The sequence below is a fragment of the Protopterus annectens genome, chromosome 9.part0, assembly GCF_019279795.1.
Source record: "Protopterus annectens isolate FY-2018-M chromosome 9.part0, PAN1.0, whole genome shotgun sequence".
Classification (NCBI taxonomy): Eukaryota; Metazoa; Chordata; order Ceratodontiformes; family Protopteridae; genus Protopterus; species Protopterus annectens.
The window spans coordinates 849,409,427-849,422,773 of NC_056743.1; the positions used below are offsets into that span (position 1 = coordinate 849,409,427).

Consider the following 13,347-nt stretch of genomic DNA (forward strand, 5'->3'; position numbering starts at 1 on the left):
AGTGGAGATTATCAAGGAGAATATTAGAGGGGAGGATATTAGGAATAGAATTGAGTTGGCCGAGCAGATGTGGATTTTATTTTTTAATGCAGGGGCGTTACCAGTCTCTCTAAAACCTTTGTTGTGTGCACATACACTCCTCCATTGATATATATACAAATGTGGAAAGTGTTGTTTTATGATATGACTGTTTTATGTAAGTTTTTATGTGTATTAACAAAGGTGGTTTATGTGTACATGTGTTTTTAAAGGATTTGCATATTTGATTGGACTTGGTTAATTGGCTGTTTTTGATTTAAATAGGGAGTATGTGTTTATATTGTGAGAGTCTGATGAAGTGACTGTTAGGTCGTGAAAGTGTTTACTCAGTTGAATAAAATATTTTGTCTTACAGCCGTGGTGATTCTGGACATATTTTTTTTTGTTTTTATTAGTTTATTAGCTGTCAGTTTGTGGCAATAATCAATAAAACAATAGAAAGTACAATTTTTAAGATAAGAGATGGATCACAAAGTAGGTTTGTTAGGAACCCAAAAATGGTTATGGAAGTATTTATAAAGTTTGATTTCTCTCTGTAACTACAAGATGCTATAATGGGGCTTAGTCAAGTCCAGGGAGTGCAATATCAACCAGAATTCTCCTATTAAGCTTTACAGAACACAGAAGAGCAGTCAAACATCTTTCAAGCACTTATCACAATAGAAGAGATGAAGGAAGCAGATGAAAAGCAGGTGGTAGGAAATTCAGTAAGAATTAAGATACCATTTAAGCACTGGAGAACGGGTAAACATAAAGTCAGCAAATATGCAGAATAAAATACTGAGGGAACAGAAAGGCACAGAGTTATACAAGCAGCAACTATAATGGTCATAATTAAGGATGATAAAGTCCCAATTTTGCCATCCTTCTACAAGCGCTTTTCAGTCTTAAAATGTCGCTGTAAAGTGTTTATGGCCATTTTGGAAACAAGGGAGGCTGCTTCTTCCCAGTTTTATTTATATGGATTTCTGTGGATTTGTGGGAGGACAACAGACTTCTGACAGTATAATAAAACAATCAATTTTGCTAATGCAATGTATAAAAAACTGGCAAGAGATTGGCAATCCTCATTCTAGATACTGAAATGCTTTCTGATGGGTCAGCTGGCTACTTCAGTCAATGACTTTTAAAAGATTAACTTTTTGGATGGTTTTACAAGTATGTTACAGGGATGTCCACTTTCCTCAGAAATTTTTCTTTCCCTTTAGCAGTGCTGCGAAACATGAAGGTAATTTCTCAGCTGAATTCATAATGAATTATTCTGAGTATGACCCCCCCCCAATTTTGTACAGCTGTGGTCAACTGGCCTCTTTTGTTTATATTGCTACAATATATATAAATATGTTGTGTTTTATAGGGTCTTACTACCAGTTCCGTATTAGGATTGCAATATCTTTTGTTCTATTAATAGTGAATTGACATTATTAACTAACACTGGCATCATATGAGGAGACATCTGTATTGAATAATACTTTTTGGTGTAATTATCTTAATACTTGCTATTTGTTGTTAATGTAATTATTTTAGTCTGGAATGTGATTGGTTATACTGTCTACTTAGAAAGTTGTTGATAAATAAAAAGTAAATTATGGATTTAAAACCAAAGTAATGGCCATAATATAGTAATACTAGCAGACCAAACAACCAGACAGAGCAGCAGCAGTCAAGCTTAAGCATAAAGCCATCTCTGCTAATAAATGTTATGCTCACAAATTTTTACACTTAATGTTTTCCTAGTAACCATATTGCATTTGTTTTTTCTATAATGACCCGAAGTGCCACATTAGTTGTCATGCTTTGTTTTACTCCTACTGAGTAATTCATTCTCTGCCAGGTCACGTCTGCAATCAAAAAAATGTTTGTCCAACTCCTCCCAACTTGTAAACAAAAAAAAAAAAAAAAACTTCTCTCTATATCCATAGCAACTTTCTTCCAACATGTGAATAATTTTGTCTTAAGACCAATTATACAAATGGGATAGTGTAAATGTCTTGAGTTAAAGCATTTCAAAAGGAAGGGACAGACAGAAACCTGGATCTGTCTGCCCCAACAGCTTTTGTAAATGCCTTGAGGCTGCCAACAATGATACAAAGTATTTTACCATTTCAAAAAAGGCATTCTTGGATCATGTAACAAACAATACCATTTTGAATCATGCAACAAACTGTTATACCATGTCTGATCTAAGCAAAAACTAGCACCTGGTTGCCGGTAGACCTATCAAATCGTGTTAAATACTGCCTACCTATATGTGTGAGAATGCAGTGCTCAAACCTTGCAGTGTAAAATAATATGCGTCCATTGCAACCACAAGGCAATAGTGCAGTCTCTGGACACAAATCTGTAACAGGGGTAGCGGGTGTCTGCAGGGCTTATTTTTCATTTTAGAATGTAATTACTGGACGATTAATCAAGGCTTTCTATGTCACACACATCACTGTATATTACAGGTACAGATTTAAATGACACCAGTAACTTGTTTTCTGAGTGTTACACAAACAGGCTTGAAACACATATGCAGCTGTTATCATGCATTTCTTAGTTATATTTTATCTCCTTTTAGCATTAATAATACCTTACTCAGTAAGTAGACAGAACATAATTCCTATATATACACAATTGTTATCAAAAGTGTACTGGACTTATTTAAGGTAGCACAAGTAAGGGCTACAAAATGTTCCTGGAGTTCAGAGACTTAAGTCTAAAAAAGAAATGTTCTACAGTGCAGACAAAAGCCTGGTTCTGAACAGCAATGTTTCTGTAGTGTAATCACTAGACTGAGATCTTTAGCAAAAAGTACTGTCTATAATGGAAATGTGACAGGAATTTGGAACATGGAGAGTTTCTTTGGACAAGTCTGAGGCATGACATGAGACTAATAAGGTTTAGAAGAGAGTTCAGACTGTTGGGAGAAAAAAGAACCTATATCTTCATGTAGAAGTAGTTCATATGCAGTCTGTCTTAGAAAATTGGGAGGACACAGCTGTCGTAGTACAGATGACAGGCACAGATAAGAAAGAAATGCATGTTGAGTCTACAAATCATACAGACTGCTTTGTGGAGGGTTCATATATCCCATATAAGATCGACTTGCTTTAGAAGACCTGTGTGCTACATAAAAAGATTCTGTTTCATAACAATTCATTTTTCATTACAAATGCAAACAACTAATGAGGGAAGTGACAGACTCTTGGGAAAACATTGATTGAACCCAGTCTGTTCCCCTCCCCCACATAAAGTCTATTACAATTTGTAAAAAACTGGCACTAATACTCACACGACAGGGGTTGCAGTACCAGGTGGTGGTTGCTTGACTGCCTGCCACATCTTCTTCTCTTCGGACAGCCCATTGCTTCTTGCTGCATTCAGTGCTTGTAGGCTGTAGTTCACAGTACCAAACTGTCTTCATAGCCAGTGTTCAGTACCTAGACTTACTGCCCCGTTAATCCAACCCTCCAGCAAAGAAAGGTCTGGGCCAATCAGCAAGGATGTCCACACTGTTTTAGTTGCTGTTGAGAAATGATCTGGAGACACAGGGCTGAACATAGCCTTTGTGTGAAGTGGGTGCATAATTCAGTGCTCCACTGCTGCCCAGCCAGGAGTTCTGCAGCAGACAGCCTCTGCTGAGTCAGCAAAGTGGAACGGCTGAATCCATTCAGTTGTGGAATGATACCTGCAAGGTCTGTATACTATGTGAACTGCAGTGTAGCTGGAAAACCTGTCTGACCTTAGACAGTTTCACTGATTCCTTTTGTAATCTGTACACTGCTCTCCGATCTTAAACAAACATACAGACACAGATATACACTCCCTCTCTGCATATGGGCACACATTCTTACACAGATATACTTGGACAAACATACACCCAACATTCACACAACTAGACAGCGCAGGATTCTGAAGCTGTTGCATAACCCTGTCCATTTCCTAACTTGTGGCTCCATGCAGTGTTGCTGCCTCTTCTTTCTGCGACTGTATGTAGTTCTCTCTTTGACTGTGCCTTGGTGTTCTCAGAAGACTTAACAAGTTTTACATCTTCTGAAGCTCCAGAACTCAGGGAATTAGTCTTCAAATCAGCGCATGTGTTATGCTGTTAAATTAACCAGCAATGTATGAAACGATCTGACAGCTGCACTTCTGTGCTGCACACGCAAAAGAATCAAACACAGCATGTGTTAACTGCTTCCCCACCCACCTACGGTGTGGCAATAACGAGGCAAGCAAAGTCAGTTAAAACAAGTCTCGGGTGAGAGCACAAGAGAGAGAAGGAGAAGCAGAAACCTCAAGGGGAAGTAAAGTCATGACAGCTGCATCTCAGGCTTTCCTTAAAATAGATAGCATGCAGGGGACTTGAATGAGCACAAAACTTTGTGCAAATCAGGCTTTTGTTTTTGCATAATAATGATGTGGCTGACATAGCTGGAGCTGAGATCAGCACAGTTCATGGTCTCTTTCTCTCTCTCTCTCTCTCTCTCCCCCTCCCCCTCCCTTTTTTACCTTTGTTTTTGTTACACACCCCTTAGCAACTCAAACACCTTCATTCTTTCAGACGAGAAAGTTATATAATTTACTAACCTTGCTATATATGCACTCAATGTACATGATCGATATATTACTTGAACAAGTATTGAGAGCAACAGCACTAAGCCTCATGGTTTTGGTTTCACTTTACAAAATATTTTGATATGTGACAGCTTTGGATGGATCACATATTTAGCTACATAGAAACCCACATTAAATTGTACATTAACACTGAAAGAGTAGAAACTAAAATGTGTGTCCTATAATTTGATTATGAAGCACTCTACTCATGTTACACATGTTTTCATCATAGCCTAACACAGAGGACATGAATAATGCTTTTATGACATCATCATTTAGGTGTCATATTTTAGAAGGAACACAAATGTGATCAAAGAATCCTAAGAGTCCTCTGCTTGGGTGTGGTATTTAATCACACATACAAGTACCTGACAGTCCCAATGCTGTACCTGTAAAATGAGGACCTTATTCCACTGACATCTTCTATACCTGCCCTCAGTACAGGGATTTTTAACAATTACCCATAATTTTGCCCATTCCTTCCTTCCTGACTTATTGCCTTTTCATCATTTTTTCGCCTTTACCTCTACCTTTTATGTACAGTACCCTTTCTCAGTCCACCTGGTACTAATAGGAATTCTACAGAACTGGTTTCAATGCTCAACATGTAGTATAAGATGGCTTTCTCAAAGCTGTCAATTACTGACATATCTTAACGCAATTATTTACAAGAATAATTTTTTGCAATTAAATCATTTTTTTTTAGTTTTTTTTTAGTTTAAGCTGTTAGTTTTTCACTTTAATCAATAAATTGTAATGGGACAATGCCTTCTGTTTAGGTGTTACTATTTCTGTTTGTCTATATAGCTGTGCAAAACCTTGGATTTACTTCCCAGGTCTCCCAGTAAAATGGTTTTACATTCAGAATGTGACATAATTCTGAACAAAATACAACATAAATAAAATAACGTGCATAAATATAACTAGTGCTAATTTTTTACCTTCATATGTCAACTACAACTATAGCTGATCTTCACAAAACTGAACAAATCTCAATGACTTCATAGTTAGTCATAAAAATTACCAGCTTCATCACAAACAATTGCTACATATGCACTATGGATCAATCACAAAAGTTATAGAAATATACTTTTCTATTTGATATACAGAATATATTACTACCCACTTGCAAGTAGAAACACTGTGGTCAACCAGTTGAACTGCAACCCTTGTTATACATTGGAAATAGATATAAACACCTTTAATAGCTTAGAAGCCGATCTGTACAGCAGGCAGCATCAACAACAGCAAGTGTGAGCTGCTTAGCACACAGGACAGCTTCTTGAAAAGGAAACGGAAAATTAAAGCTACAAGATCATGTGCATCATCACTGAATTTTTACTTTGAACACAATGCACCATCTAGTGGCATATTAACTGAATATGCAAGATGTCATACTTTTGACAGCTAATGAGTACAGAGCAATGAAGGGTGCCTTGCTGTTAACCAGACAATTATTCTTCAAGCAATGGAAATCATGATCATTAGAACAAAAGTAAAGCTCAAAAAGTCTGTGTTATGCACACTTTAAAAAAGAATAACTGTTGTCCAGTTACTGAAAGAGCATTCTATGCACGATGTTCTATAATGCCATAAGATGCTGAAAACATTACTTACATATTTCCCAGTAGCTGGGTGTCTGCGCTTGATCTGCCTTGACAGCAAATTCATATATGTGTTCAGACTTGTGTGTGTACAAACTAGTACAACCTCTGTTAATTGTCAGTACCTGGATGGACAAAACTATCCCTGCATGACGCAGCCTCCCAGGATCAGCAAGGATGTGTGTTTGTCTGGTAAATGTAGTGTTTACGAAAGCCAGATAAACTGAACACAGTGATTACACATTAATCATATGCTTGTGGTGTATAATATATCTCACAAAATAAACAGAAAATTGTCTTGTCCTTAGGCAGAAGCACTCAGATCCCAGTCACAGATAAAATAAAAGATTGCGAAAGAGACCATTTCTTCTATGGAAAAACTTCTACAGTGAAATAAACATTAGACTGGTCTCCCGCTATACTATGCTAGTTAAAAAGTTGCATAAAACAGTTGCTGTGCTTGGAGTTTGTTAACTACAATTTGTCCATTACTGAACAGTGGGTTGTTGGTTCGAAGATGATGGAAAGCCAGAGAACTGGTATAGGCCTTCAGAAACAGTCAGGGATTTACAGGAATGTTTACTTTCCAGCTGAGTAGAAATTCACACAGATGAGAAAAGATCTCCTTTTCTTTTTTAAGGAGATATCACTTTTAGCTTTGAAGGTAGCAGACATTCATATGTATGTCTTTAACTGACAATGGGGAATATAAATCCTTATACTTGTGTACTGGAACCTCCTGCCAAAATAAAGTTAGGGTAATGTTAGGAGAAAGTCAGAGGTTAGCATTATGTAATATGTTTTAGTGTTCCATTTGTCCTCTTACTCCTCCATGTCTGTATTTGTAAGTAGATGAGCTATCATCCCGTGTTTACATGGGGGCAGATGTATGCATTTATTTTTTAACATGCAGAGACCCATTAGATAGAAATGCCTTTTCCTGTCTTCAGGAAAGGTGTTAGGAGTTTTGGTCTAACTATAACTGACACACCGAGTCACACAATGTGCAAGGGGAGAGTGAAGAAAATGGACCTAGAAGTTCAATAGTAACAAGCAGCATTAACCCTTGCGGGTCAGCTGACAGTCTTTCATCCCTACATCTGTATATGAGAGGAACTCCAGCTCTTCTGTTTGTAGGGTCTGTTAATAAAACAGGTTCACTCAGCATTCCTTATTTGTCATTGCTCTAAAACATTACTGTGAATTACATGATGTGTAACAGATATATCTTTATTTGCTATAACTTGTTGATAGAGAAGGTATTTCAGTCAGAAAAAGGGGAAACCTTCGTCCCAATATTAATACACGAGTGCTTCTGCTTTTTCATCTCTAAGTGGGAAAAATAATCATCTCTTAATGTTTATGGAGAAATTTACAAACACTGTGTATATAAATGAGGGATAACGACTGCTGTGTTTGCACATGAGCATTTCCATGTTTGTACCTAAAAGTGGGGATAATTCTAACCTGATAACTGTAAGTAAGTAAGAAAGAGAAGGTGAGACATCTCTCCATAGTTAACTCTGAAATGAGTTTTACCAACGCAGTAGCGGAGAGTATTTTGTATGCTCAAGTAAATACATTTTCTGAGCATCTCTGACACATTGCACCTGCAGTTTTGTAACATAATGCCTACTACATTGATTTGTACACATCTCCTTACAGATTGGATTGCTGACTTGAAAAAAATGATGTCCTTCAAGGATGCATCTGCAGTCATAACATATGGGTTGTCCTGCCTCAGGCAGCCCTTCGGTCGGCCGGATTCCAAAGTCTGGGTCTGGCTTCGGCTGATGTCGCACTTTCCCCGACATCAGAGCGTCTGGGGTATAAAAGCATCAGCCGACGCCATTTTCCTCAGTCTTTCTTGCTGCGCGGTGCCCGAAGCAGAAGCTGTTCGCAAGTGCCGGTCGGTCAGATCCAGTGAATTCAGTTACCGAAGACTTTGAAAAAAGCTAAGTACCCCGTTGGGGACTCTTTCTTGCCTCAGCCGATGTCAGACAAAGTAAATAATTGTTTAACTTGTGGGAAACAAATACCTCATAAGGATTTCTATTCCTACTGCCTTCCTTGCTTAGGCCCAGACCACGACGTATCGACCTGTTTAGCCTGTGCTTCCTTCAACCGACGAACTCTTAGACGTCGGTCGGAGTTTGCAGAGGAATTTTTTGGAGCCGCTTTTGCTTATAAAATGCCGTCGGAGACTCCGACTTCGCATATGGTAAAAAAATGCAAGGAAAAGGACCGACACTCGCGGCCCGCGGTTTCGGCTGAAACCACGGCTAGGCCTACCGTGAGTGTCTCGGTTTCGGCCGAAACCGAGTCCTCGGAGATTCTTTCTTCCGAAACCATACATCCGACCACCGAGGCCCGGGAGGCCCCAGCTGAGTCGGCTACAGAACTTCCTACCGAAACCAGTGTTCAGGAAATGTCCAACGCCATACCTTTGGACATTTCTACTCCTGCACGTGGGGCAGCTAGGCCCCCTGCTTCCATGTCCATTAAGGCTTTTTCAAGGGCTAAAGCTGCCAAACTTTCTAAAGCTTTGCCTACCAAAACTACCTCCCAGAGGCCTTCCTCTAGTTCTCAGATCCTCAGCCTTGCTGAGGACCTTATTTCCTTAATTAGGGGTTCACAACCTCACCCAGACAGGGCCTCTCACCCTCCTCCAGACAAAAGGCCCAGGACTGACCCCTCTGACCCACACTCTTCAGATGATTCCACGGATGGGTCTGAGTTGTCAGACCACCAGGAAGGGGCTTACTCGCCTTATGAGGATTCAGATGCTGAGGAATCTATCCCTTCGGCCTCCCCTCCTGAAGAGTTTTCCTTTGGTGAGACTCTACACTCCATGAGAGAGCATTTTCAATGGCAAGGTCAGGATTTCTCTGATTCTAGAAAAAGATTAAGGACCTTTTTGCATTTGCCTCAACATAGGCCCTTAGCTATACCTCCTGTTCTGAATGTAATTGATGATATGTACAATGATGTCAGTACAGCCCCTGATACTCTTCCTCCGGTCCCTGCCAAACCTGACAGATACTACAGGGTCCCGGATTCTCATTTCCAAGTGTGTAAAGCACATTCTGCAGACCCAGAAACTATTTCTCAGGGCCCTAAAGGGGTTGCAGCCGCTACTGCCAAAAATCCTCTACCCTCTGAAAGAGAGTCTAGAGCTTTAGAGAGATGGGGAAAGAAGGTGTATACTTCTGCAACTCTTTCTGTCAGGGCATTAAATTGTCAATTTCATATGATACAGTACCAAGAGTATTTGTTAGATGAACTGAATAAGAAACTTTTTTCTCCTGAACCCCTAGACCGTAAATCCCTTCAGGATTTGGTACACAATTCACAACAGGTTAGTAATCACTTCTTAAAATGTGGCTATGATGCACTGGAGGCTTCATTTAGATCAGCTATGACTGGAGCAGTTATTCGTAGGCATGCCTGGCTGAAGGAACAATCTTTGCCAGACCATGTCAAAGCTAAACTCCTGGATGCTCCAATGGAGAAACAAAATTTATTTGGCTCCTCTGCTCAGGAGATCTTAAAAAAGGTTGAAGAAAAGGCAAAATCTGTGCAAACAGTTAAAGATTTCCTGCAAGTACAACCACCGAGATTCAGCAGAAACTGGCCTACTAAGAATTGATCCTTTCCAGACTCGGACAGAGCCCAGAGAGGCAGGAACAGGCGCCCTAGAGGCAGAGATCAATCTAAGGGCTCCTACAGAGGCCGTCAGTGGCAGCCTGCCAACCAGAGAAGTAGTGCAACAGCAACAACAACAACCACTACACCAGGACAGGCTCAATGACTTAACTCTGATTCCGCCTACCAGGGAACAACTGGAAGCACCCTTGGGCGGAAAGCTGGCTTTATTCTCAAAAAACTGGCATTATATTACAAAGGATACATGGACACTGCAGATAATAGACAAAGGATACAGGTTCCACTTCCACACTTTGCCAAAAAGAAGCGGAATGCCAAACCTTCCACCAAATCAGAGGGCAGAGGCTTTAACACAGATCAACAATTTACTTCAGATGAAAGCCATAGAGAAGGTACCATGTTCAGAACAAGGCCAAGGATTTTACTCCAGACTATTCCTTGTACCAAGAAAAGAAAATCAATGGAGGCCTATTCTCGACCTGTCCGCACTGAACACTTATCTCATTGTGCCAAAATTCAAAATGCTGACCCTACAGCAACTTCTTCCCATGTTGGGCAAGGAGTCTTGGCTGGTGACTCTAGATCTCAAGGAGGCATACCTGCATGTCCCTATTCGACCAAGTTGCAGAAGACACCTCAGATTTCTTGCAGGATCAGAGCATTATCAATTCTCAGCATTGCCCTTTGGCTTATCTACTGCGCCCAGAGTATTCACAAAATGCCTGGCATCAGTAATTGCACATTGCAGACTACAGGGAATTCAAATTTACCCATACCTGGACGACTGCCTAATACAAGCGGACAACAAGGGAAATTTGATAAATGACTTGGCCTATGCCATACACCTACTACAGACCTTGGGATATGCAGTCAACATCCAAAAGTCAAGACTAGTACCATCCCAAAGGATAACCTTTTTGGGTGCAGATCTGGACACAACCACCCAAATGGCCTTTCTCACAGAAGAAAAACAAAAACAACTTCCAGATTACTTCATGATGCTGGCAAGACAAACTCAGCTTACTGCAAGGAAAATCCTGCAGGCCCTGGGTTACATGGCATCCTGCATAATTCTGATACCACATGCCAGGCTGCATATGAGGAAATTACAATGGTACCTAAGGAGTGTATGGTCTCAACACAGTCACAGTTTAGAAACTATGATACCAATCATTCCATGCCTTCAAAAGGAATTCCTGTGGTGGGCTCAGGCCTGCCAGTCCAACAGAGGGTTGCCTTTCAACAAACCAAAGCCAAGGCAGACCATCACCACGGACACCTCAGACCGAGGATGGGGTGCACACATGGAGGGCATATGTATCCAAGGCCTATGGCCTCAAGGACAGCTAAGCATGCACATAAACCAAAAGGAAATGCTGGCAGTGAAGCATGCAATCGAGGCATTCAAACCCTTCCTCCAACCAGGACACCTGTTAATAAGGACAGACAACACCACGGTCATGTGGTACATAAACAAGCAGGGAGGTACACACTCTTACCCACTATGCCGGATGGCTATGAATCTGTGGGAACTATGCCTGAATCTCAATATCCAACTACAGTCCCAATTCGTGCCAGGGAAAGAAAATACACTGGCAGACAGCTTAAGCAGAACTACCATGGATGCACACGAATGGATGCTGCACCCGGACGTCTTCCAACTCATAGCAAAGACATGGGGAATGCCGGAGATAGATCTGTTCGCCTCCCCACTCAACCATCAACTGAATACATTCTGCTCAAGGACATACCACCCACAAGCTTGGAGGGTGGACTCTCTGTCTTTCAGCTGGAAAGCCCTAACAGTATATGCCTTCCCACCTCTCCCATTGATGTGCAAGGTTCTACTGAAGATCAGGGAGGAACAGCCAAGAGTGATACTAATAGCTCCAGACTGGCCAAGGCAACACTGGTATCCATTATTGAGAAGCATGTCTCAGGCAAAATCATGGCCTCTCCCCCTATGGCCTCTTCTTCTGACGCAGAACAATTTCAAGACCCTGCATCCCAACTTGAAAATATTGCAGCTAACTGCCTGGAAAATTCCTTAAATCCAAATCCACCTGTTTTATCTCAGAGGGTGAAGGACATTATCTTGGAGGCTCACAGGCCTTCCACAAGGAAGACATACTCAGCTAAATGGAAGAGATTTCTCATTTGGAGCACATCAAAAGACTCAGATGTCACAGTGGCAAACATAACACATATCCTAGAATACTTAGCAGAATTGTTCCACAATGGCCTGTCCTATTCTTCCATTAAGATTCATGCTTCAGCAATTTCAGCAGAATATAATGTGGATCCACCTATCTTCTCGCACCCTCTCCTCAGACAATTTCTGAGAGGGATCAAAAATGTTAAACCTCCAAGAAGACCCCCTCTACCTGCTTGGGATCTCAACTTTGTGCTGGAGAAACTGACACTTCCTCCTTTTGAACCAGCAGCATCAGTAGATCTACAGTTTCTGTCTTGGAAGACTGCATTCCTTCTGGCAATCACTTCAGCAAGAAGAGTATCTGAGTTACAAGCATTAGTGGCAGTGCATCCATTTCTTATTTTCCACCAGGACAGAGTTTCACTAAGAACCAATCCTACTTTTATGCCAAAGGTGGTATCTAGGGTATCCTTGAACCAAGCTATTCACCTACCTACATTTTTCCCTAATCCACAGAATAAAGGGGAAAAACTTTTGCACACCCTGGATATACACAGACAACTACGCTACTACTTGGACAGAACAAAAACTAGCAGAAAAACTGACCAACTTTTTGTAGCATATGCTACTGGGGTGCAAGGAAAAGCAATTTCCAAACAGACAATTTCAAAATGGATAGGAAATTGCATTCGATTTTGCTATTCCTTTCATGGAAAGACAGTTCCTGAAAACATCAGGCCTCATTCCACAAGGGCCACGGCCACCACTACAGCCTTCCTACGAGGAGTGGCTACCAAGGACATTTTAGAAGCTGCTACTTGGAGCTCCGTGCATACATTTGCCAAGCATTACAATCTATCTTTATACTCCAGATCCAGAGCAGGTTTTGCTACTGCAGTCCTGCAGGGGATCTTAACTACACCATCTTTTTCTTAGTACCTCCTCCCCCAGATTGGCTATGGTATTCTACCCAAATGTTATGACTGCAGATGCATCCTTGAAGGACATAGTACAGTTTTGTACCTACCATAAATGTAGATGTCCAATAGGTATGTATCTGCAGTCAGGATTACCCTCCCTCCTACCCCTCTGTGGTATTCCTAGGGTACTTACCCCTCTTTTAGCTAGCTGGGGGAATCTATTATGGTGTATTTGTTTGTTTATACATGTATATAATTTTGCAAATGTTTGGAACTTTTCAGCATTTATCCAAATTTAGCCTTCCTAGAGGGCACCTGGCATCTGGGGCAAGAAAAACTGAGGAAAATGGCGTCGGCTGAT

At 40.8% G+C, this 13,347-nt stretch overlaps 1 protein-coding gene across 6 annotated transcripts in view; it reads right to left on the reverse strand.

The window, feature by feature from the left end:
- The window catches only part of RGL2 (ral guanine nucleotide dissociation stimulator like 2), a 791,449-nt gene that overhangs the window by 563,849 nt on the left and 214,253 nt on the right, over positions 1 to 13,347 (reverse strand). For 2 of the 6 annotated variants that reach the window (XM_044083541.1, XM_044083536.1), the window contains exon 1: positions 3,317 to 4,206. The exons of 3 other annotated variants lie outside the window; for them this stretch is intronic. In XM_044083541.1, coding sequence (XP_043939476.1) covers positions 3,317 to 3,448 — 132 coding nt within the window. In that variant the 5' untranslated portion in view covers positions 3,449 to 4,206. Of the gene's footprint in view, positions 1 to 3,316; positions 4,207 to 6,258; positions 6,328 to 13,347 lie in introns of those variants that run through there. One more of the 6 variants, XM_044083539.1, reaches the window with a different exon arrangement.